The sequence below is a fragment of the Mustela erminea genome, chromosome 6 (assembly GCF_009829155.1).
Source record: "Mustela erminea isolate mMusErm1 chromosome 6, mMusErm1.Pri, whole genome shotgun sequence".
NCBI classification, from domain to species: Eukaryota; Metazoa; Chordata; class Mammalia; order Carnivora; family Mustelidae; genus Mustela; species Mustela erminea.
Window position 1 is genome coordinate 84,256,767 of NC_045619.1, and position 26,993 is coordinate 84,283,759.

General features: G+C 39.6%; 2 protein-coding genes and 1 pseudogene across 2 annotated transcripts; 2 read left to right on the forward strand and 1 right to left on the reverse strand.

The window, feature by feature from the left end:
• Positions 1-2,907: 2,907 nt before the first annotated feature.
• Positions 2,908-4,267, reverse strand: LOC116593701 (annotated as a pseudogene).
• A 7,973-nt stretch (positions 4,268-12,240) lies between these two features.
• LOC116593549 (olfactory receptor 8S1-like) lies at positions 12,241-13,188 on the forward strand. The gene has a single exon (XM_032347844.1). The coding sequence runs from the start codon at positions 12,241-12,243 to the stop codon at positions 13,186-13,188; it is 948 nt and encodes a 315-aa protein (XP_032203735.1).
• Positions 13,189-17,177: 3,989 nt separating this feature from the next.
• LOC116593550 (olfactory receptor 8S1-like) lies at positions 17,178-18,381 on the forward strand. Its single transcript, XM_032347845.1, is given in 4 exon segments — positions 17,178-17,450; positions 17,651-17,784; positions 17,786-18,166; positions 18,168-18,381. Coding segments are annotated over 4 exon segments (1,002 nt in total).
• Positions 18,382-26,993: the final 8,612 nt, after the last annotated feature.

Below are 26,993 nucleotides of genomic sequence, written 5' to 3' on the forward strand. Positions count from 1 at the left end.
ATAAACCCATATATATCAAGTCAACTAACCTTTGCAAGAGTGCAAAATCACACAATACAGAAAGGATAGGCTCTGACAAATGGTGCTGGGAAAACTGGATATCCACATGCAAAAGAATAAAACTACACCCCTCTCTTATACCACCCACAAAAACTACTTAAAATAGATTAAGATCCTAAACATAAGACCATGAGACCTGTAACCATAAAACTCCTAGAAGAAAACATAGGGATAGTTCTTTGATTTGCTCTTTTTTAGGGGGGTTATGACACCAAAAGCATAAACAATGAAAGCAAAAATAAATGGGACTATCAAATTTAAAAGACCCTGTATATCAGAGGAAACAACCAACAAAAAGAAAAGACAACTTACAGGATTAGAGACGTATTTGCAAAGCATTTAACTGACTGTCATGAAGTTAATATCCAAAATATATAAGGAACTTATCCAACTCAACAACAATAAAAATAATCCAATTTTTAAAATGAGAAAATCAGTTGAACAGACATTTTCCCAAAGACATTCTAATAGTCAATAGGTACATGAAAACATGGTCAACATCATTAATTATTATGGAAATGCAAATCAAAAAAAAATGAGATACCACCTCACACCTAATAAAACAGCTATGATCAAAAAGACAATAGGTATGTGTTGGCCAAGATGTGGAGAAAAGGGAACCCTTGGGACACTGTTGGTGGGAATGTAATTGGTTACCACCATTAGTGGAAACAGTATGGAGGTTCCTCAAAAAATTAAAAATACAGCTATCAAATGGGGGGCTCATAGGTGGCTTGGTTAGTTAAGATCTGTCTTTGGCTCAGGTCATGGTCCCAGAGTCCTGGAACTGAGTCCCACATTGGGCTCCTTGCTCAACGGGAGTCTGCTTCTCCCTCTGCTACTCCCCATGCTCATGTGCTCTCTCTCTTTCAGATAAATAAATAAATACATACAATTGATTTAAAAAAAAAAGAACTATAAAATGATCCAGCAATTCCACTTTGGGTACATATCCAAAGGAAACAAAATTAGTATCTTGAAGAAATATCCATACTCCCATGTTCATTACAACATTATTCCCAATAGCAAACAAGGAAACAACTTAAAGGTACATCAATGGATGAATGGATAAAGATGTGGTATATCTATGCAGCGGAATACATGCCATGAGAAAGAAAGAGATCCTGCCATTTGCAAAAACATGGATGAATCTAAAGGACAATATACTAATGAAATTAAAAAGACAAATACTTATGACCTCACTAATATGTGGACATAAATAAATAAATACCAAATGCAGAGAAGCAAAGAATAGAATGGTAAATGATGGTCACCAGGGGTTGGAGGTGGGAGGATGAGAAGACACTAGGCAAAGTGTACAAGCCTTCAGTTATAAGATGACTAAGCTCTCTAGGCAACAGAATGGCTGTGTCTGTTAAGTGCCCAACTCTTGATTTCAGCTCAGGTCATGATCTCAGTATCATGAGATGGAGCTTCACATCAAGCTTCACATTGAGCATGGAGCCTGCTTAGCATTCTCTCTCTTCTCCCTCTGCTCCTCCCTTCTCATGCTCTCTTTCTCTCTAAATTAAATAAATAAATAAATATATAAATCTTAAATTTATTTTTTTTAATCTTTATGTTCCTTTATTGGAGCGAGATTCATGACCGGTATACAGTAATGTATTACTAAACATGACCTGTGCAGAAATTACATACTATCCATCTAGACAGGTTTTCATTACACTTTGCCAATCGATGGAATAGTTCCATTTATAAAGTTTTATACATCAAAAAGCTTTGAATTTGACCAGGCTGTCCATTAATTCATCTCTGAAAAAGTTAAGTGGCATTTAATTTTAGCTACTATAATTTACAACATTAAAAAGCTTATGCATTAGGTAGCTTCCCAAAATGGTATCCTATGCACAACGGCATTTAGCAGAGCAGGGCCTGTCATCTCACCCGGATTCACACAGAGAGGCCTCGCTTGAGAGCTATATGCTAAATAGCTAGTACTTTGAGACAAAAGTACTCCTGAGTTTCTTACCACCAATACGGACTTCTTACTCTGAGTCTGTCTTCTCGGCCACACTTCATAGTACCAACGAAGACGCGCCAGTAACTGCTCTGTGTGTAACTTGGCATTAGAGCACCAGGTCTGTCTGATGGTGGTGGCAGGCACTATTATTATATCCAGGTAAATAAAGGCCCATTTTTTAAAATGCCAATTTGAGACACAAATCAAGGGCACAACATAATCAGAATTGATTCTGAGCAATCTGGTATCCCGACTGATGTGGAAGATTTCAGAAACTGACAGCAAACTGTACCCACGATGGCTCCTGGCTTTGGAGACATTTAATACATTGATTCAGATCCCTTTCTCAGTCCACACAGCCCTGAGGTCACCCTGCAAAGTGTGTATCAAAAAATACGGAGTCAGGGTGACAAAGTTTGACAATACGTTATACAAGTCAAACTTGGAAAATCATATTAAATACACCTGTTCTGAGAGAAAAGCATCAAATCCTTTGTGTACACATTTAGTTTTATTGTAACAAAGCAACTTGTACACTTTTAACGTTTAAAACTGAGCATCATCTTTCCTTTCCAGTGAAACAAAAAGAAAATTTTAAAAATAAACAGGAACAAAATTACAATAGAGAATGTCAATTCCAAATTAGATCCTACAAGTTCTGCTGATTCTCCCATCGAGTGGCAGGGCTCAAGTCATCATTAGGAGAGTTTTATTTTAAAAGTGTCATCTTAAACTGCAAGGATGTCCATTAAACATCACAATTAAACATGCCAAAGGAGAAGCCATGTTGTCAAAATGCCCACTTAACCCACCCAAACATCTCAAACCCACCCTTTGCTGACCTTCTATAACCCCATTTTTTTAAGTTTTTTTTTCTTTTTTTTAAACAAGAGAAAGTAGACAGGTACATGTTGGTAAATGCTAACTGTCCATATTCACATAGAGACACAGTGTAATCTCTGAGCCCAATATACAGAGAAAGGAGGAAAAAAGCTAGAATTCTATGCACTACTACACAAGGGCCTAGCACCCTCCCGCTTCCAGCAGAGCTAAGGGAGCAGAAGGTGTTTCTTTTTTCCCACAGAGCACGGTGGTGTTGATTCCATAAAGTTTTTGTTTTTGTTGAGACAGGAAGGGACAAAAATGAATTTGGAACAAAAAGAGGTAGAGATTCTTTTCCCACTGTATTCTGCTCAAGGTATTTCCCCCCAAAATAAGCTGAGAACCATGGTATAAAGGGAGAGAAAAAGGAGACTTCAAAAAACAGGGCAAATGAGCACAAGAGGAGAAAAGAAAAAGAAAAAGATGGCAACTTGCTCCCAGGGACTGAAGAAAATTAAAAAAGGAAGGTTGGAATCCATCAGTGTTCCATTAGACATCCTCTCCTTCATCCTCCTTCATCGTCATCTCCTTCTTCATCAATATCTTCCAATCCTTCTTCTTCTTCATCATCATCATCATCGTCTTCTCCTTCCCCTTCTTCGTCATCCATATCGGGAACCAAGTAGTACTGTAATGGATTTGGCCAAATATCATCCTTGATGACTTCTCCTAACTCATCTGCACCTGCATCAGAATGGTCAGTAAACCAGGTGAAGAAGATCTCTGGTTCCTCATACTGTCTCTTCCTGCTGGCTTTATTCTGTGTTTGACTTGAACGTTTCGTCAAATCCTTTCCAGATTTCCATTTGATTTCAGTGGACTTTGAAGATGGATCACCACTCTCATTCAGATGAAATTCTTTGGAGAGAACTTTATTTTCAAAGTAAGAGTTTTCATCAAAATAAAAATCTATTCTGTAACCTGATTTAATATCTTCAAATTCTGTCACTTCAACTCTTGTCAAATAATGCAGTGCCTCTTCAACCACCTCCCCAAGCAGTGCAGACACTTGTGGATGGTTGACAAATGTTGTTACCCAAAAACTGGGGATTTTGGTGATCAATTCCTACCTATTCTGAAAAAATGTTTGGCGGAGTTTGTTATATTTCTGTTCTACTTTCAAAATCTCCTCACTGGCTTGTTCATTAAGTCTGTCTATTTCATTTTGTACTTCATCAATATGTTCAATTGCTTCTTGCTGTTCTTTTTCTCCTTTATGCAAGTGCTGAGATGTTGATGTCTGCCCTGGCTTGGGGGCAGGAGGCTGTCTTGGTTTCTTCGTTTGAGGCAGGAGCGAAGACTGGCGTTTGGGGGCCATGCTGCGAGGAAACTCCAGGAAACCGGGAGAGAGGCATGTCTGGAAGCTCTGATTGCTGCTCAATAAATTTTAAATTTAAAACAATTTTTTAAAAAATAAGAATAGCACACACACCCCAGTGTTCATAGCAGCAATGTCCACAATAGCCAAACTGTGGGAGTTGAGATGCCTTTCAACAGATGAATGGATAAAGAAGATGTTGCTCATGTATACAATGGAATACTACTCAGCCATCAGAAAGGATGAATACCCATCATTTGCATTGACTTGTATGGAACTGGAGGAGATTATGCTAAGTGAAATAAGTCAAGCAGAGAAAGACAATTATCATATGGAACATAAAGAATAGCATGCAGGACATTAGGAGAAGGAAAGGGAAAATGAAGCGGGGTAATCAGGGTGGGGGGAATGAACCATGAGAGACTATGGACTCCAGGACTCCAGGAAACAAACTGAGGGTTTCAGAGGGGAGGGAGGTGGGGGAATGTGTAGGCCTACTGATGGGTATTAAGGAGGGCATGTGTTGCAATGAGCACTGGGTGTTATATACAAACAATGGATCATGGAACACTATATAAAAAACTAATGAATTACAGTATGGTGAATAACATAATATAATAAAAAAAATAATTTTTTAAAATAAGAAGATGAATAATCTTTGGGGATCTAATGTTCAGCATGATGACTATAATTAATTATGATGACTATAATTAATAATATTCTGTTGTGTACTTAAAATTTGCTGTATGTAGCATGGTACTGGCATAAAAACAGACACATAGACCAGTGGAACAGAGTAGAGAGCCCAGATATGGACCCTCAACTCTATGTTCAAATAATCTTTGACAAAACAGGAAAAAATATACAGTGAAAAAAAGACAGTCTCTTCAATAAATGGTGCTGGGAAAACTGGGCCGCTATATGTAGAAGAATGAAACTCGACCATTCTCTTACACCATACACAAAGATAAACTCGAAATGGATAAAAGACCTCAACGTGAGACAGGAATCCTTCAGAACCCTAGAGGAGAATATAGGCAGTAACCTCTTCGATATCAGCCACAGCAACTTCTTTCAAGATATGTCTCCAAAGGCAAAGGAAACAAAAGCGAAGATGAACTTTTGGAACTTAATCAAGATGAAAAGCTTCTGCACAGCAAAGGAAACAGTCAACAAAACAAAGAGGCAACCCACAGAATGGGAGAAAATATTTGCAAATGACAGTACAGACAAAAGGATCTATAAAGAACTTCTCAAACTCAACACACACAAAACAGACAATCATATTTTTAAAAATGGGCAGAAGATATGAAAAGACACTTCTCCAATGAAGACACACAAATAGCTATCAGACACATGAAAAAATGTTCATCATCACTAGCCCTCAGGGAGATTCAAATTAAAACCACATTGAGATACCACCTTATGCCAGTTAGAATGGCCAAAATTAGCAAGACAGGAAACAACATGTGTTGGAGAGGATGTGGAGAAAGGGGAACCCTCTTCCACTGTTGGTGGGAATGCAAGTTGGTGCAGCCTCTTTGGAGAACAGTGTGAAGATTCCTCAAGAAATTAAAAATAGAGCTTCCCTATGACCCTGCAATTGCACTCCTGGGTATTTATCCCAAAGATACAGATGTAATAAAGAGAAGGGCCATCTGTACCCCAATGTTCATAGCAGCAATGGCCACAGTCGCCAAACTGTGGAAAGAACCGAGATGCCCCTCAACAGATGAATGGATAAGGAAGATGTGGTCCATATACACCATGGAGTATTATGCCTCCATCAGAAATGATGAATACCCAACTTTTGTAGCAACATGGACGGGACTGGAAGAGATTATGCTGAGTGAAATAAGTCAAGCAGAGAGAGTCAATTATCATATGATTTCACTTATTTGTGGAGCATAACAAATAGCATGGAGGACAAGGGGAGATGGAGAGGAGAAGGGATTTGAGGGAAATTGGAAGGGGAGGTGAACCATGAGAGACTATGGACTCTGAAAAACAATCTGAGGGGTTTGAAGGGGTGGGGTGGGAGGTTGGGGAACCAGGTGGTAGGTATTAGAGAGGGCACAGATTGCATGGAGCACTAGGTGTGGTGCAAAAACAATGAATACTGTTATGCTGAAATAAATAAAATAATTTTTTTAAAAAAGGAAAAAAAATTTTTGCTGTAAGTAGACCATAAGCATTTTCACCACACATGTAACCATGTAAGGTGATGGGTGTACTAAGTAATCTGATTGTGGTCTGGGTGCCTGGTCAGGATGCCCAGTCAGTTAGATGTCTGACTTCAGCTTAAGTCATGATTGCTAGTTCCTGGGATCCAGCCCTGGAGTGGGCTTCCGCTCAGCAAGGAATCTGCTTGTCCCTCTCCCTCACGTCCCATCCACCAAGGTTCAGGCACACATGCACACTCCCTTTCTCTCTCTAAAAAAAATAAGATTTTTTTTAAAAAATCTAATTGTGGTAATCATTTCACAAAGCATACATATGTTAAATCACCACACTGTACATTTTAAATATATAAAATTTTATTTTTCAAAAAATAAATAAATAATAAAATTTTATTTTTCAATTATAACTCAGTAAAGCTGAAAAGTCAAGAAGGAAGGAAGGGAGGGAGGCAGAGAGGGAGGAAGTAAAGACAAAACACCAGGAGTTCTCACCCAAGAGTTTCCAGTAAGATTTCTAAGTCAAGTTCTGAAGCCAACATCTGAGGTCATCTCCTGCTCTCTTAGAAAATGCAACTTCCCTAATTAGCTCATGTAGTTCAGGCTCTAACTCCAGGGAATAAAGGCTATTGTTCCATCTTTCTCTTGAGCACCCAGGTTCAGTCAGCCAATAAACTAACCGCATGAACTATAACTGCTTTTCTGAGAAGTTAGAGCTGAGATTTACTCTCTTGAACACAATATTTAGTCACAGAGAAACTAAATGAAGAGACATCAAGGAACGAGGCCTGAGACTATCTGAAAGAAATCTCTCACCAAACTGCACTTACTGAGGATTCAAAAATCTTTTTAGTGTGGCCAGTTGAGACACGGATGACCAATACTTCAGGACAATCTAAATCTAGGACATTCTGTCTTCCTGTGATTCCCAACTGGAAAAGTAAAAGTTGCTGTTTTTCCTAGAGTTATTTCGTTGAAGTGTAAGTTCTTGGAAACTCAGATAAGGTCTACCTAGGAAAAGAGCTACAAAATGTCTTCTGTACCAGAAGATACCAGAATATGGTAGTATTTTCTCTGATTTTTCTGAAAGTTTTTCCTGAATGCTTTCCAGTTGATTTATAGTTTTATTAACACCTATCATTGAGCCTTCTCTCTCTGGATCTCTGAGACACTTCTTTACACTTTCTCACCTCAATTCCACACAACGGAGAGAACTTTGCCTGTTAACTCTCCAAAACTATGTCTGTATTTCTCAGTATGTTCTACTGGGCTTTTGTCCTCAAGTTCTCTTATTAGGTAATGAGGAGGTCAATGTTTGCTCAATTAATAATATTAATCAACATTGGGGAGGGTATGTGCTTTGGTGAGTGCTGTGAAGTGTGTAAACTTGGCGATTCACAGACCTGTACCCCTGGGGATAAAAATATATGTTTATAAAAAATAAAAAACAAATTTTTTAAGTTAAAAAAAATAAAAATAATATTAATCATTAGGAAAGGGAAATACATGAATTTTGGCAGAAAATATTGGAGCCCTTAGGTACCCTTTCTTTTCCCAGGTCTTCAGTCCTTTGTGTGCAGAATATTCATTTTTCTGCTGTTATTACCCATGCCCAATATGATCCCTGCTGAAATAATTAAAGAACAATGGGAGACCTATTTATAACAATTCAGTCTGGTCGTCAAGTCCCTTCAGTAAGTACTGAAGCATTTCAGCTTTCACTCCTCCTAACCTCACTTAGCCATTATTTAATTAAAGACCTCAGTATCTTCTGAGTTAAACTATACCATGACAAGTATCAGGCACCTATTGACGTAAGTCTGATGTCTTGATTATTGGTCCTTAACTAGTTGCCACCTTGGAAAACACTGGTGGTCTCATTAGATCTAAAGACTTGATAACTGTCTCAATGTGTGACCCTTGTCAAAATTGTCTAATTTTACTTTAGACACAAACTCAATCTGGTAAAAGCAATCTCTAATGTTGAAATTTCAGGAGAGGAGGGCTTGAGGTGCTCAGTGGGTTAAGCAACTGCCTTCGGCTCAGGTCATGATCCCAGGATCCTGGCATCCAGGGTCCGTTGGGCTCTCCACTCAGCATCAAGTCTGCTCCTCCCTCTCCCTCTATGATGTCACTCTCTCTCAAATAAATAAATAAATAAGATCTTTAAAAAAAAAAAAAAGAAATTTCAGTAGAAAGGAAGATGGTGAATATTTATGATGTTACTTGACTTCAACTTAATATTCTACTTCTGTTAAGATGTTCTTTGAAAAAAAACAGTATGGAATGTTAAATGAGTTTGCTTTTGTTCTGTGTATAGTTCAAGGGAAATTGGTAAAAAGCCTTGGGAGAATCCCTTGAGCTCTTCTTCCTACCCCCCTCTTCTCAGGAACTGCCTCATGACTCCCTACATTCACAACCAGGTTTAGATCTGGAACCACTCACTCAAACTTTGGGCTGAACTGAATTCACTGTGCTTCTTCTTGGAGGTAAGTGAGAAAATTTTGATATTAGCATTTTATCATTTCCTTAAAGATTAACATAATGACATTGTCCTACTTTGAAAGAATGTATCAGTTGTCAGAAGATCTGTGCTTTGAACTTGGGGTGAGGTGGGTCATAATGTCGCATGATGTAGCTGTCTCCATGATAGACTGTGGTGTTTCCATTCCAAGATAAAAGTTTTCAGGTTTTGGATCCATAATGAGAAGCTTCTCTAATATCCTCTGAAGGTGCTAGAGTATTTTCATGCTAAAAATTGGTCCTTATAACCAGATCAATAAAGAGTAAGCAAAGAACTAGGCCAATATCTCTCATTTGGATACTAAATTCCAGATTCTTAAATATGTTCACAGTCTTGACATGAATGAATTTTGTTCACAGTGTTTTTTCTTAATATAAAATCCAGAGAAGTTGTTCACTTTCAAAAGTACTTTATTTTATGGAGGCATCCAGGTGGCTCAGGCATATAAGAATTTGCCTTTTCCAGGGGTGGGGAGGTCCCTGCTCAGCAGAGAGTCTGCTTTTCTCTCTGCCTCTGACCCTCCCCCACTTGTGCACTCTCTCACTCTCTCAAATAAATAAATAAAATATTTTTTTGAAAAGGTATTTTATGGACTTGTTGGGGGACAATAAATATTATCAGCCTTCCTTCCAACATGACTCCTAAAATGAGCAGGATAGGACAGTTTAGAATGAGTAACTTAACACCTGATATGGCAGCATTCTGTATGTCAGTGAAGAAACAAAAATACTGACATAGAGTGAGGAAAAGGGCAACTCTGAGAAACTTGTGTGACATATATTAGCATGCGGTTGGTTTTGGCTTTCTTTTAAGCTAAACATTAAAACAAATTACAAGCTAACAGCTCATACAACTCAGATTTAGTATTGTTGTTTGATTATCAGAAAATAATTCTATTGTGTTCCTAGTTTTTAAAAGACAAAACTATGATTTGTAAAATTTACTGGCATTTTTGTTGAATGGGTTTAAGTTAGACAATAGATTTATAAAAAGCAAAGTGTCAAAAATATTTTAAGAGTTTTATGGACTCAAAGATAAAACTGACTTTTGCAGGTAGTTATTCTTCATTGCTGAATCTTCATTAGTTTGGACCAACCCTCTGGACTACAGATTACACCCTGGACAGAACTCATAGATAATTCAGATACATATTCTAAATCAGGGCTCAGAGTTTGGAAGGTGTATATTTGATAGGCCTGGTAGCGGGGGTGGAATAAGGTGGAGAGGAAGTTCAAAGACTGGGAAACTTACCTTCAGAGCAAGATTATACATTTTATTGAAAGCTCTGTGAGATGAATCAAGATTAGATTTGTGTGGTAGATGTAAAAGGTAGAGATCCCAGGAAAGATTTGGAGTTCAAGAGGCAGATTCGAATACTCTAACAGGTAGTAAAGCACTCATGAGGATCTGAAGAAAGGTTGAATCCGAATGTACAACCACAGGTTGCATCTGATGAGGAAGAAACAGCCTAGGGGGATTAGTTAAACCCAGATAATACTCAGGTAAGTGCATTCATGCAAGAGTCAAGAAAAATGCAATGGAGAATTGTCTTCAACTGCATGCACAACACAGTACCTTACAGTAAACAGACACTCAAAAATGTTTATTCAATAACATAGATGGATGGATGGATATTGTACATTTAAACAAAGTGTAGGGTGATCTCTCTGAAGCAGAGATCTGTAGGTTTTCGCAATTTCAAAAAGAATAAGGCTTCTGTCAGTCTGTTATAGCAAAAAAGGAGGTAAGTATTTCATCTCTTCCCTTTCTCTTCTAACTCCAGGCCCCCTTAAAGCTTTGCCCTTGACTACAACTTGAAGTTGGTTCTCTAGACATGTAGATAATCTCCAAGAGTTTTTACTACATAATCTGTTCAGTTTTCTTAATTTTTGTTAAGATCAGTTAACAAATAATTTTTGTTTAACAAACAATTTTTTGTTAGTCTTAACAATTTTTGTTAGGGTTAGTTAACAATGATTTACTTAAGGCCTATTAGTTATTGATGGGGGGGGTGAGTTAGAAAATCATTCCCACGCTCCATGAAACTGCACTCTCATTGTAGACACAAGAAATAATACTCAAACTAGGAATACAAAAATTGGCAAAGCTTACGGTGTGTTGATGAAATATTACGCAGAAAAGGAAAGCAGATGAGGTTTTAAGATCTTAGATTAGAGATTAATTAGAATCTTGAATTAGCTTATTTAGCTTTATTTTCATCATCTGCAAAAATCTGGTTCATGATTATTTTCCCAGAGATTTATGTGAGAATGGAGAAGGGAGTAATCAAAGAAAAACTCATGGAATAGGTGATAAATAAGGTGGGAATTCCAAGGTATATAAGATATAAATCAATCAATAGGAACACAAAATACATCAGCCTAAATCAAATGAGAGAAAACAGGAGTGATGGGGAACAAGCAAAGCTACCTGACCTCAGCAGTAGAGCATCTAGAGAACCTTGGGTGATTAACGCTTTGAAATCCAAACCAGGGAGTTTGGCTTTTTCTCTAAGCAGGTTATATAGCAGACAATCTCTATTCCTACAACCAAATGCAGCATTCAGTTCCTTGTTTTTCAAAGATTGGTGTAGGGATCTAGACAAGTTCTAGGATCACCGTGCTCACCTATGAAATGAGTTCAGTCTTTTGTTTCAGTATCCTCTGTACAAACACACACACATACACACACACACACACACACACACACACACACAGTGGAAAATATGGGTGGAAGTCATTTGTGCAAGACAAACTGCTACACAAACACAACTCTGCTATTGTTAATTAGCATTATTAGCATTAACATAATTAGCATTATTGTTAATTAATTAGTTAATGAACCATGGAGAGTTTTGAAGAAGGGAATAAAGACGAGGTAATAGAGGTGAGCTAAGATCTGCCTCAACCTCCTCAGGATATCTGCTGGAATTCCTAAAAGATGATAAATGTGGTGGAATACAAGGACCCAGCTAAAGGATTGTGTAATTTAGTCATGGGGAAGTTCTCTGGTAGGCCTGCACAGTCAATCATACCCTTGCATATTAGCTTTATTATGGAAAAGTCCCCAGTGGGGCTGATCCAGAGCTCAGAGACAGCACAGCAGAGGGCCAGAAATAAGGACTCCATGGAACTACTGAAGGCAGATGTGAGGGCTATTGAAAATGGAGATCAGACCAGGCAAGAAGGAATATATAGGGAAAGATATAGAGAATAAATAGGAAAGAGTGATGCCTTCTGGAAACTGGGAGAGATTTCAATCCTCTTCCTAATTTTTCTCTAAAGAACAGTGACCATAAATGGCCTCAATGAATCACAGCAGCATCACAGAGTTCATCCTTCTTGGGCTGTCTGCTGACCCCCATGTCCAGGTTCTGCTCTTTTTTCTGTTCCTGATAATTTACCTTCTCACTCTGCTGGGGAACCTGCTGATAATACTTGTGATCCATACAAATTCTAACCTCCACACACCCATGTACTTCTTCCTGAGCCATCTCTCCTTCCAAGACCTCTTCTATTCTTCAGTCACTGTGCCCAAGCTGCTGGAGAACCTCCTGTCTCAGAGGAAAGCCATCTCAGTAGAGGGCTGCCTGGTTCAGGTCTTCTTTGTGTTTGCCACTACAGGGATTGAGGCTTGCCTGCTCTCAGTAATGGCCTATGACCGCTATGCTGCCATCTGCCACCCTCTGCTCTATGGACAGGTAATGAATAAACAGCTATGCGAGAGGTTGGTATGGGGCTCTTGGGTCGTGGCCTTTCTGGATGCACTCGTGAACATCCTCCTGGCTTTGAATATGGACTTCTGTGAGGTTCAAACCATCCACCACTACTCCTGTGAGCTGCCTTCCCTCTTCCCTCTCTCCTGCTCTGATGTCTCCACCAACTCAGCAGTGCTACTCTGCTCTGCCCTGCTGCATGCCATTGGCACCTGGCTCCTGATCTTCTTCTCTTATGTTCGTATTCTCTCCACCGTCCTGAGCATCAGCTCCACCACAGGCAGAAGCAAAGCCTTCTCCACCTGCTCCTCCCACCTCACTGCAGTGACACTGTTCTACGGCTCAGCCATTGTTCGCTATCTCATGCCAACCTCAGGCTCACCTCTGGAGTTGATCCTTTCCATACAGTATAGTGTAATCACTCCCCTGGTGAATCCACTCATCTACAGCTGGAAGAACAAGGAGGTGAAAGAAGCTCTGAGAAGATTGATGATAAAATATTTACAATGTCTGGGCACAGAAGAGATATAACATGAAATAAACATAAAATAGAACTGCAGCAAGAAATCTCATGTTTGACATTAAGTTCCTGATTTCCTGTTTTGTCGCCTGTTACAATGTGCATTGCTGATTCTCCCTTTTTAAAAATTATCAAGGAAAGCGCTAGAAGCTATTTGTTTTCTATGGCTCAGAATCAATCCTATTTAGACACAGAGCACATAAGTCAGAAAACTTTCTCAGCTTCATAGATTTACTTAACAACACGTCAATTCATGATTCACATTTTTTAAAATCAATCAAATAGGATAAAGCCTGAAATATTTTGTGTCCTGAATGTTTAATTTGAATTAATCTGTCTAGGGAAAGATTTCATAGGAATAGTAGATTCTGGGTCTCTAGAAAAGGGAAACAAAGACTTGGGGTTTATGGGGTAGAAGAAAGGGTCATAGGTTGTGGTAAGGTCTCTGGAAATAGGCAGAAATAGAAAATGTGGCCAATAGAATGAAGTCACAATTTACTAGGTATACTAGTCTCTATTGCTTTCTGTTATTTCCATGAAAAGTTACCAAAACTTTAGCAAATTAAAATAACATCCATTTATTACCTTGAAGTTCTCTAGTTCAGAAAGTGAAGCAAATGCCACTGAGTTCTCTGTTTGGGGTCTCACTAGACCAAAATCAAAGTGCTGACTCACTTGGGCTCTTCTCCACAGGCTCTGGAGGTTCAGGTTGTTGACAGAATTTGACCCCTTGAAAATGTAGGTGTAAGGTCCCTGTTTCCTTGCTGGCTGTTGAATGGGGATCATTTTCTCCTCATTGAGGCCCCTTCACTTCTCACATGGTCCTCTCCATTTTCAAAACAATGTATCACCCATTTCTTACTTTCTGAATCTCCCTCATGTCCCCTTCTTCTACCATCTGGAGAAAACTCTCTGCTTCTAAAGAGCTGATTAGGCCCACCTGTATAATCTCTTATTTTAAGGTCAACTGATTTGGGACTTTCATTACATCTACAAAATCCCTTCACAGCAGTCCCTGGATTCATGTTTGAAGAACTACGGAGCAGGAATCTTAAATGGCCATCTTTAGAATTCTGCCTTTCACAGCAAGTAAACACATAAACAAAACACTCCTACTATAAAAACAGGGCATAAAAGGGAATAAAGCTAGAATGATGAGGAGAGCAGAGAGGAGAGGTGGGGAAAGGGAGAGGACCCAGTATGAGCAAATAGTGCTACGTAGAGATGGGGAAGGATTCAGTTTGGAGAGGGAGATCACTGAGAAGCTGTCAACTTTCAGAAGCTGTTCTGAAAAACAGAACACCTGTGTTTCCCAGAATATGTGTGGATGTAGGGAATTCACTGCATCAGTGCCTGGGACTGATCATGAAGAAAGACTTCTGCCCTGAATTTAAAATGAAACCAAAATAGAGAAATATGTCCCTACACAAGGTCTATGATAACCTCTTTCCACTTTGGAGGACCATAAGCCCTGGGGTCCTTCTTGTCTGTCTTCACGCCTCCCACTTCTTTATGCCCCTTCTTTATGTGCCCACCTGGTGCCCTCAAACCACTCTCTGCAGAACTCCACTGACTTTCTACCTAAAGGATATTTGTCTAAGCCATTTTTGCCAATTATCATTTCTTCTTGGAAAACATTCTCTTTCCAGCTATAATGATCAAACTTTGGATTTTCATATAAGGCAAACATGCTTCAGCCCATTTCAACATTCTATATCATTTTCAACCTATTTTCCTGTTTGCCTCTTGCTTGAGTACTAGAAATTGTTGGTCTTGACTGGATTATTATCCAAGATAACAATATTTTGTAACAACCCCAGCAGAGTCACTAAGGAACCTTTAGGTGTTCATGACTATCTCTTATCCTGCAGTTCACAAAAGCACAATAGGAGTTAATATGTCAACAAAATTTTGAAGAGTACACACTTGAATGGAATAGCTCACTACCTCATGCATACTATGCAAAGAAAACCTTTTATTACCTCCTTCTGAACACAATCTGCATACCCAAAAGCATTTTCTCTAAGCTACCACACCACACTCCGCTAGGATACCAGATTTGTTTTTATTCAGTAACTTTAATGTGCTTTGATATGTATATGTATAATGTATGCTTGATATCTGTGTAATATATACACGCACATGCACACATATATTTAAGTAACAAAAATCAACTGAGTAAATTTTAAAGATCTAATTGGTTTTATTAATTGATTCATGAATCAGGCAACATTCTAAGAAGTAGAGGGGAGTTCCAAAGGAAAGGTTTTTCAAAGGTAGAGAGAGAAAGTGGAAAAAAGGAAATTATTAGGAAAGAGTCCATTGTTTTAGGCAAAGTTGCCTTCCTAAAGAGAACAGAAGAGGGCTACCAGTAAATTTCTTAGTGTTGACCAAGAAATCTCCATGCTGACTGGCTGAAGTTTACCTTTGTAGGAAGTTGAAACTGCAGTTAGGAGTTAGGTTATGTATTAAGTGTTGGCATACTGACATGAGGTCTTAAGCTAAGCGATGCCATATGGAGCCTCTGTTTTCTTTTTAAAAACACACACACACACACACACACACACACACACACACAAAATCATCTTTTAATCTTGTCCCAAAGGATCAACATTATATGTTAATGTGTATTATCAGTGATAAAAAGCTATGGAAAGACAAAATGATACTATTAAGCTATTATGAATCTTAGGAGGGTTTTGAAATGGGTCAAGAACAGGTTGGAAAATGAAGAAGAGAAGATAAATGCTGAAACAGCCCCTTAGCAACTCTGCTACAATGTATTAAATATGCCCAGAACACTGCTTATAAACCAGTGTCCAGTTGAAGGACACAGAATAAACTGATCATGGACTAGATCTGAACGAAATCGCAAATTTCCTCTGCAGGCTTTCAGAGCTATACGGAATTATTAACAGCTATACGGAAATATCACAGTGAGTTTGAAACCAAATACCAGATGGGGAAGAAGGGATTCTAGATAGTCAACAAAGGCATATGTGAAACCTAAATAATTAGGAACATATACCTAAAAGAGGGTCCTTCACTCTGTAACTGGGTGTAATCAAGACAAGTTTTGAGTCCATTCTATATTTTGTAAGGACCTATTTTACTGTCCCTGCTCCCCTTCCCCCAGGGGACTTAAAAACAAGTCCTGGAAATCAGCTCCAGGTGTGGAAGCCAAGAAAAACAAGGCTGTACTCACCTCAAGTCTAGCCCTGACATAAGTACAGCCATCTTGGCAAAGCAAAAGCTGGCACCTTGCACTGTAAGAGTGGGTTAGCATAAGAATGGCCATCCTGAAGGCTGGGAAACCATTTTACTGAGTGTCCGTAACCAGCCCACACAGTGCATGTAACTTGAGATAAGAGAAAGTAGCTAAAACCTAAGAAACAACTTAATCATATACCACCAGGGCAGTTAGGCGATGGCGCCATAGGGACCAGATGTTAAAGAAAAACAAATAGTTAACTTGCAGAGATCACAATCCTGCAAGACAGGAGTCTCCCTTGGTTTGCAAATGTCCTGGTGATTTACAACAAAAAGGGCTATCTCTTCAATGGCCCAATTTCCAGAGACAAATGGCTCAGTTCCTCAAGGCCTAAGGTTGCCCTCCCCACCATAAAACTGAGGGAGGCCGAGGCAGAAGGAAATGTAAATAAAGTTAAATTTCTTCCAAACCTAAATCTCACTTAACTGCCAGGATGGCACCAAGGTGATGCCGGGGTGGCAAAAGGTTAAACAAAGTTAAACTGTCAAAGTGGGGCACAAGATATGTATGTAGCTATGGAAAAGTGCCTTTAAAATGCTATATAAACCCTTGGCTTTGAGTGCTCAGGGTCCTTGTTGAAACCTGCTGTGACAGGCGGATACTTGGACCCCAGCTAGCTGGAAATAAACCTCGCTGTGTGACTTGCATTATCGAGAGTGTTCTCTGTCTAATTGAGAGGTGGTCGACTCTGTACCCTAACAATTTATTTCTAGGAAACATGCTCTCTAAATGGCCTGGAGAAACCACAGCACAATCACTGATTTCATCCTTCTTGGGCTGCCTGCGGACCTCAGTGTCCAGGCATGGCTCTTTGCCCTGGGGATTTACCTCCTGACCCTAGTGGGGAACCTGCCAATGCTGCTGGTGATCAGAACTGATTTTCACCTCCACACACCCATATACTTCTTCCTGAGTCACCTCTCCTTCCTGGATCTTTGCTTTTCTTCAGTCACTATGTCCAAGCTTCAGGAGAACCTCCTGTCTAAAAGGAAAAATCGGGACGCCTGGGAGGCTCAATTAGTTAAGCAACTGTCTTCAGCTCAGGTCATGATCCCAGGGTCCCAGGACTGAGTCCCGAATTGGGCTCCCAGCTCCACAGGGAGTCTGCTTCTCTCCCTCTGACCTTCTCCTCTCTCATGCTGTCTCTCACTGTCTCTCTCTCAAATAAATTAATAAAATCTTAAAAATAAATAAATAAATAGGAAATCATTTCAATAGAGGGATGCATGACTCAAGCCTTCTTTGCAGTTGCCATTGCAGGAAAAGAAATTTTACTGCTCTCTGCCGTGGCCTATGACTGCTATGCTGCCATCTGTCACCCTCTGCTCTATGGTCAGCAGCCAGCTGTATATGAGGTTGTTATGGGCTTCATGGACCCTGAGTTTCCTGGATAAACTTACCAACATCCTCCTGGCTATGAACTTCTGTGCAGCCCATACCATCCATCACTACAGCTGTGAGCTGCCCTCCCTCTTCCCTTTGTCCTGCTCTGACGTCTCTGCCAACCTCACCGACCCGGTATGTTCCACACTCCTACATGATTTTGGTACATTCTTCCTGATCTTCATCTCCTATGTGCACATTGTCTCCACCATCCTGAGCATCAGCTCCACCGCAGGCAGAAGCAAGGCCTTCTCCACTTGTTCCTCCCACCTCACTGCAGTGAGCTTCTTCCATGGCTCGGCTTTCCCCCGTCATCAAATGCCAACCTCAGGATCTGGAGCTGATCTTCTCTATACAATATGGTGTGGTCACTCCTCTAGTGAATCCCCTCATCTGCAGCCTGAGAAACAAAGAAAAAAAAAGCAGCTCTGAAAAGAACCTTGGGAAAATGTTTATAACGGCACAGGTAGCAAGCTACAAAGAGATGATCAATAAGGAAAGAACTACAGGCTTCAAGATATCTGTTGAGTTGTTACTACAATCTTCCTGATGGCCCATTGTTTTAGATGCTAAAAGACACCACAGAAGAGCTTAAGAAAGAGCCACACAGATAAGCTTGAGGGTAGGGCGAGGGTAGGTGAAGGTGGTTCCGATTAAATCCTGCTCAAAGGCTGATCAATGGAATATATACTCGTCTTGATTAAAAGTTTTAATCATAATTTATTCCTGTTTCATTGACACTGTATTACTGTTTCATTGACACTGAATAAAACAATGTGTGTGTACTGGATTATTTTTTAGGATTAAATGTACAGAAAGGCATGAAAACCATAAGATTTCACCAAAAACTGTTGAATCTCAGGGAAAGAAAAGTTATAAACTTGGGGTCTGTGGGGGCCTTGGTGCTTTAATGAAGAAGCCCTTGCAGATAGACAAAAACACTAAAATTCAGGTCAGCGCCATCAGCAGGTAAGTGATTTGGGTGATACAAAGAACTCTATTGATTCTGTTTCTTGAGAGTTTCAAAACGAGGGAAAATGTCACCCCTTCTAGGGTAAGACAGGAAAATGCAGCCCTCTGCAACAATTAACCTCCTTCAAGAGGTTTGTTTTTTCCACTTAGCCCACTTGGGGAAGGCAAGGGGGTCTAGTCAATTGTTTTGGAGTAATTTCCTTTTCATATATTCTAGCATGCATTATGAAATATGCAGTATGTGTTATATAATTCACCAAATTTGTATCTTCTGAGAAATTTTTCTATACTATTAATGATTTTCCTCAAAATAGATTGTTTTAAGTGTGATAACTTATACTTGTTCAATGTTATTTTCTGTCTAACAATAATGACACCCTAAAATACTTGTTATTGATGAGGGACAGAAGCAGGAAAATGTTGACCCTTAGTCAGGAAGGAGGATTTACAGTCTGCATAGTTTCAGTAAGGATCAAACACATGCTGGTTGCTACATTCTTTTTTTTAAGATTTTTATTTATTTGACAGAGATCACAAGTAGGCAGAGAGGCAGGAAGAGAGAGAGAGAGAGAGGAAGAAGCAGGCTCCCTGCTGAGCGGGGAAACCCATGCAGGGCTCCACCCCAGGACCCTGGAATCATGACCTGACCCAAAGGCAGAGGCTTTAACCCACTGAGCCACCCAGGCACCCCAGGTTGCTACATTCTTTAAGGGTTTCACTACTGCCTTCATATCTCACTGACAGTTACTATTGAACTAATGATAAGCACCAAAAGAATGTTGCAACAGTAGTTTTAAGAGTAGATTCAAACAAATGTGAGGAAACTTTTGTAATCTGATACTCCCTGCAGTCCCTCTTCTCTTTGATTAAGCAGATATAACCACCAGCCTTTTGGTTTTCTTGACTGTTTCCTTTGCTGTGCAGAAGCTTTTTATCTTAATGAAGTCCCCATAGTTTATTCTTCTTTTTGCCTTTGTAGGTATGTCTAGTAAGAAGTTGTTGTGGGCAAGGTCACAGAGGTTGCTGCATGGGTTTTCCTCTAGGATTTTGATGGATTCCTGTCTCACATTGAGGTCTTTCATCCATTTTGAGTTTATCGTTGTGTGTGGTGTAAGGAAATGGTCCAGGTTCATTCTTCTGCATGTGGCTGTCCAATTTTCCCAGCACCATTTTTTTTTTCGTTTTTTTTTAATTTTTTTTTAATTTTTTTATTTTTTATAAACATGTATTTTTATCCCCAGGGGTACAGGTCTGTAAATCGCCAGATTTACACACTTCACAGCACTCACCAAAGCACATACCCTCCCCAATGTCCATAACCCCACCCCCCTTCTCCCAACCCCCCTCCCCCCAGCAACCCTCAGTTTGAGACAAGCCGTAAGTGACCCAGCACCATTTATTAAAGAGACTGTCCTTTTTCTTTTTCTTTTTCTTTTTTCTTTTTGTTAACATATAATGTATTACTTGCCCCAGGGTACAAGTCTGTGAATCATCAGGCTTACAAATTTCACAGCACTCATGTTAGCACATGCCATCCCCAGTGTCTCTAACCCAGCCACCCTACCCGGCTCCCCCACCCTCCAGCAACCCTCCGTTTGTTTCATGAGATTAAGGAGATTATCCTTTTTTCATCAGATACTCTTTCTTGCTTTGTCGAAGATTAGTTGGCCATAGAGTTGAGGGTCCATTTCTGGGTAAGACAACCTACATAATGGGAGAAGACATTTGCAAATGATATATCAGATAAAGGGCTGGTATCCAAGATCTATAAAGAACTTATCAAACTCATCACCCAAAAAACAAATAATGCAGTCAGGAAATGGGCAGAAGACATGAACAGACATTTTTCCAAAGTAGATATATAAATGATCAAAAGACACATGAAAAAATGTTCCATATCACTCAGTATCAGGGAAATACAAATCAAAACTACAATGAGATACCACCTCACACCAGACAGAATGGCTAAAATTAACAAATCAGGAAACAACAAATGCTGATGAGGATGCAGAGAAAGGGTAACCCTCCTACACTGTTGGGGAGAATGCAAGCTGGTGCAGCCACTCTGGAAAACAGCATGGAGGTTCCTCAAAATGTTGGAAATAGAGCTATCTTACCAGCAGTTGCACTACTGGTTATTTACCCCAAAGATACAGATGCAGTGACCTGAAGAGGCACCTGCACTCCAATGTTCATAGCAGCAATGTCTGCAATAGCCAAAATATGGAAAGAGCCCAGATGTCCATCGACAGAGGAATGGATAAAGAAGATGTGGTACATATATACAATGGAATGTTACTCAGGTATTAAAAAGGATGAATACTTACCATTTACATTGACATGGATGGAACTGGAGGGTATTATGCCAAGCAAAATAAGTCAATCAGAGAAAGAAAATTATCATATGGTTTCACTTATATGTGAAATATAAGAAACAGTGCAGAGGATCATAGGAAAAGGGAGGAAAAACTGAATGGGAAGTCATCAGGGAGAAAAACCATGAAAAACTCTTAATTATAGGAAACAAACTTAGGGTTGCTGGAGGGATGGGGGGTGGGAGAATGGTGTAATTGCGTGATGAGCATTAAGGCAGGCACATGATGTGATGAGCAGTGGGTGTTATAGGCAACTGATGAATTATTGAACACTACATCTGAAACTAATGATGTACTAAATATTGGCCAATTGAATTTTAAAATAATAATAATAATAACTACCAGCCTCACACAGCAAGTGCAGCTCTTTCTGTCTATAGGTCCTGTTCCAGTGCTACTTAAATAAACTTACTAAGTTGCACCATAGAATGTCTCAAGAATTCTTTCTTGGAGCACCTGGGTGGTGCAGTTGGTTAAGCATCTGCCTTCAGCTCCGGTCATGGTCCCAAGGTCCTGTGATCCAGCACTGCAGCAGACTGCCTGCTTGGTGGGGAGTCTGCTTCTCCGTCTGCTTCTTCCCTTGCTCATGCTCTGTCTAGCTCTCTGTCATGCATGTTCTCTCTCCCAAATAAATAGATAAAATCTTAAAAAAAAAAAAAGAAGAAGAAGAAGAAGAATTCTTTCTTGACCTGTGCCAGATGAACCTGCAGCATTTTGATTAATAGGTTAAAACACTGTCATTCCATTTTACTTTATTTTTTCATAAACAAGTGTTATCACAAAATATATCATGTAATGAATCACATGTTAAGTAATAACACATCTTTATTTCTAATTTTTAAGTTGCAATAAGAAAACAGTTATGTTAAAGAAAAGATGATAATTATCAAAAAATAATTCCATCACCCACACTTAGGTATATTTTCTTCTAATGCCTCTTGTACATAAAGATTTTAATGTAGGGCGCCTGGGTGGCTCAGTTGGTTAAGTGGTCGCCTTTGGCTCAGGCCATGTTCCCAGGGTCCTGGGATTGAGTCCCACATCGGTCTCCCTGCTCCACAGAGAGCCAGCTTCTCCCTCTCCCTCTGCCTGCTGCTCTGCCTACTTGTGCTATCTCTCTGTTAAATAAATAAATAAAATCATCTAAAGAAAAGCTTTTAATGTAATACATTCATTGGGAAGTCTCAACTCCATGGCAAATACACATGAAACTGGTTTTTTTCCAGTTACTTAATTCAACTGGCTGTATAATCTCCATTTTCTTACATTTAAAAGACATATCAGCAGATCCTTAATGTTCTATATCACTTTGTTTAATATATGTATATTCTAACTTAAGACATATATTTCACTGAAGTCTCACTCCTCTCTTTCCCCAAATGCAGGTTTGAGCTAGGATCTTACTGTTCTGAAGAGGCCTAATCTGGCGCAGACACATCCCCTCTACCACCTCTTCAAGGCCAATTTCCGTAGTCTGGGGGACAAAAAAAGACAGAGGGAACAAAACAAATGACTCTCTGTAATTTGCCCTGTTGTTATTTTCTTTTTTTTTTTAATTTATTTTTTATTTATTTTCAGCATAACAGTATTCATTATTTTTGCACCACACCCAGTGCTCCATGCAATCCGTGCCCTCTCTAATACCCACCACCTGGTTCCCCCAACCTCCCACCCCCCGCCATTTCTTCCTGTTGATTGTCACTTGTTTTCGAGTTAGCAGTGACTGACCGAAAGAATGACCTCAGGACAGCCATCATACAAACCAACTCTGGTGGAGGCACATTGGAGCTCTTTTTAAGATCCCACTGATCCTCCTCAGTGCACAGTTCCCTGACTCAGAAGACTTGACTCCTATTCACTCTACTCTCTCCTGCCTCTTCTCCTATACTAGCAGCACTCCATGGCCTCTTGCTGTTGAGGGATCCTCCCCTAAAAACAACCTTAGATGTAAGAATTAGAGTCCAAAGTCAGCTGTCTACCAGGATGACAAATTGACTCCCCACATGCCCCCAACCAAGGAAATTCATGCATCATCCTTGCCATACCAAATAGTGGGTAGGGTGGCTGCTGTATTTCCACACACCCCAGACCCTTCACACCCACCCCACACCCATCTCATCTGTCACCTTTCCCAATTCTTCTCTCTATGGCTCAGAGAAAAACAGAGGAAAGATCAGCAAGTCTACTGCTGAAGTAGATTCTAACAGAGGAATGAGATCTCAGTCTATTCTGCTTCCAGGCATTTCCTGTTTTTGTGAGCTCTTCTCTTAAGACCCCATTTATTTGGATTCTACAAAAGAAAAGCAATCCTATTTTCCCCTATGAGAAAAGAAGGAAATAACTTCTCACCATGAACACTAAATTCCCAATAAGGCCAATGAAATGAACACCCATCCCCAGTTTGTTTCAATCCCTAACTTTGTGTACATCCAGGGAAAGGAGAGGGTTGATGATAACTAGTAGTAGCATCACAGGTTCTGCTATCTCTTACTAGGCCTTGAAAAGGGTGTTTCATGTCATTTTTGGTAGCTATTACCAAATGTAGGGTATTATGTTATGAGAATATGAACTGGTTCAGCCACTATGGAAAACAATATGAGGTTTCTCAAAAAAGTTAAGAATGGATCTACCATATAATCCAACAATTCCACTTCTTGGTATCTACCAAAAGGAAATGAATATAGGATATCAAAGAGATATATGCAATCTTGTGTTTACTGCAACATTATTCACAATAGCTAATATATGGGAATAATCTAAGTGTCCATCAAGGAATAAATGGATAGGGGCACCTGGATGGCTCAGTTGGTTAGGCATCCACCTTCCACCCAGGTCCTGATCCTGGGGTCCTGGGATTGAGCCCCATGTCTGGTTCCCTGCTCAGTGGGGTATCTGCTTCTCCCTCTCCCTCTGCCTCTCATGTGTTCTCTCTTTCTCTCTTGCAAATAAATAAATGAGAAAAAAAGAAAGAAAGAAATGGATAAGGAATATGTTGTGTATGTATACAATGGAATATTATCCAGCCATAAGAAAGGACACCGTACCATTTGTAACAACATAAATGCCTCTTGAGCACTTTATGTTAAGTGAGATAAGTCAGACATAGAAAGACGGGTACTGTATGATACCACTTATGTATAGAATCTTAAAAAACCACACACAAAAAAGAGAGTAAATGATGATTGCCAGAAAATGGGAGATGGGGAGATAAGACAGATGTTGTTTAAAGATACATCATGTTGTTTAAAGATACACCCCACCCTGGGTGGCTCAGTGGGTTAAAGCCTCTGCCTTGGCTCAGGTCTTGATCCCAGGGTCCTGGGATGAAGCCCCACATTCTTATTCTTCCTTCACCAGTCCCAACCAGCCTAATAAAATTCTCTTTTAGGCTTTAAGTAATTGCTCCAATTCAGAAATTTCAAATACTCCCCTATCTGTTTACCTTTCTAGTTAACTGCAAACTGTGTTAATTAGTTGAGTCCAGAACCTGGTTTCAGACTAGACTTCAGAGAATACAAGGCATTGGCCCAGCTTCCCCTGGGTGCCCAACCCAGCACAACGCTATGTAACTACAGATGGTCTCTGATTGGTTGTGTTAGATTGTTCTTTCTTTAAGTAGTATTCTTAAAATAGTATTCAGAATTACAGAGGAAATAAATGAGATGGCAGGTTGCTAGATCCGAAATCAGGTGAGGAAGTTTTAATGAAGTATATGCCAGTTGAAAATATGAGCTTCTTTAGAGATACCATTCTTGTCCTTCCGGATAGTGGCCTGCATTGCAGAATGACACCACTCTAGGTTCAGGTATTCAGGAAATGATCTTGATATCCTCTTATCCTCAGTGTTTGTAAAGTTTGAACTATTCTAATGTCTAATACCCTCTGACAGCCAGAAGATAAAACTATCTGTTCTGTCAAGAGTCAGGCGTAGGTTCTCTCATGGGGAGACTTTCTTTATGATGTGTCCGTCTGAATGGGAAAGCAGAACGCACAGGAGCTGCCTCCTCCAGGAAAAGCCAGGAGTATGGTAATATCCTTCAACTTATCTGTTATCCCTCCATTTTTAATTCCTAGAAAGTTCTATGTGTGTTATAATTTTGCTCACCATGCCCCACCATGAGCCCATCCCCTGGAACTTTCTAATACATCCCACTACTGCTAGATCCTGAGACTCCTGTTCAACCTATTCCTCTTTCCTAAGTTTGTGGTGGAAACTTCCCACCCCTTCCTAGGCCACTTTCTTCCCTACATTGGACCCTGATGTCTCTGTTCCTGAAAATGTTCATTTATCCCAGCTGCCTTGGACAAGATATGAGAAAGATCTGTCTTCACTTCCTCATGACATTGTGACAGGGACATCTCACAGTCTAGACATAAATCCTCTTGTGCGTTAGGATCCCAAAAAGACTGCAGAAAGTTGACACCAGGAATGAAATGAGAATATCAGAAATAGATGTTGACTCATTGAAACTACTTATTCCCTTGCTTGCACAGACCTTCTATTTGTATTTTTTTCAATTACTAGAACAAGCTTCCGATCCAGTCATCACTGTGAAAATATGAATAGTATGAGAGATACTGGAGAGGACAGCTATGAAAATAGTTTCAACTGGGTTACATTGACCTTTTGGTCCCTCCTGCTTCCAGTACTGATATCCTTCTCCCCTTTCAAATTCTTCCTCATGCACATAAGGTCAGAACAGGGCATCCAGCCCCTAGAAGCCTCAAACCATTTGGGAAATGACCTTCCAAACACACCCTTCATTCACTTATTCATTCCAAATATAGCCAAAAACTCTAGAACACTTCTGAAATCCTCATATTTACATATTTTACCCTTTCAATTACCCCTTGTTTAATTTTAGTCTTTTGTCCTCAACCTCGTGTAGATCTGACATCAGTGTCTCTTAATGTCAGTATGAAATAAAGCTGAAAATGTCTTTCATTCTAAACAGTGAATGAAAGCTAATATTCATTTTCTTGTTTAAAATAGATGCATTTTCATGCTTGGAATGTAATCTAGAATTGAATAGAAGACTTTGTCCTTGGTCTTTAAAGAAATCCGTGGAGTCCATTTGATTTGCTATTTAGGATGGTGAGAAGGGTGAGATCCCAAGATCATATGACAAAAATAGCTGCTGCCATCATCCACACGAAGTGTGGATGTTAGCACACTAATGAAAAATAGTTTTGCAAAAATGCTAGTCTTCTTAGATGAGAACCTGAACTCCCCAAAGATACTGTGGTCAGGTACTGCCTTATGAGTAAAAGTAGAAAACTAGAAACTATTTTCAGGATAGAGCTATCCACAAATCCTTGGTGCTCTCCAAATCTTTGAAAAGCAAAAAAGAAACTTACCTTTCCACTTCAGTTGAGTAGATTCCAAGCAAAATGTTTTCTTTCAACACTGTTTATAATTTTATCCATGCAAGATCCTCAAAAGTAAATCCTCCAGCTATTTATACTTCATCACCACTGGATCTAGCTGAGGTCACACACCAAGGAAGACATTGCACTGTATGCTCCAGGCACACAGGTAACCTAGACTTGTATCGAGGGTGAGCTTGAGCTTGGGCTGATGGATTTGTTAATAGAATCAGGTTTTTAAGTACACTTGACAAGGAAATAGCAGGATTTGAGGGGATGCTGGAAGGCAGTTGAAAATGCAGGTCCGTGGAATAAAGAAGAAGAACATCTAAAAGGAGAACAATACAATCAAAGACACAAAAATAAATAGGCCTTTCTAGTATCAAAATGGGCCAAAAAGGCAATAATATAGGGTAAGGGCAAATAAGAAAATCTGAATGTCAGGGGA

What these genes read in the sequence shown, in the direction of transcription:
- LOC116593549 (XM_032347844.1), top strand. Translation starts at nt 12,241, where the DNA reads ATGGCCTCAATGAATCACAGCAGCATCACAGAGTTCATCCTTCTTGGG.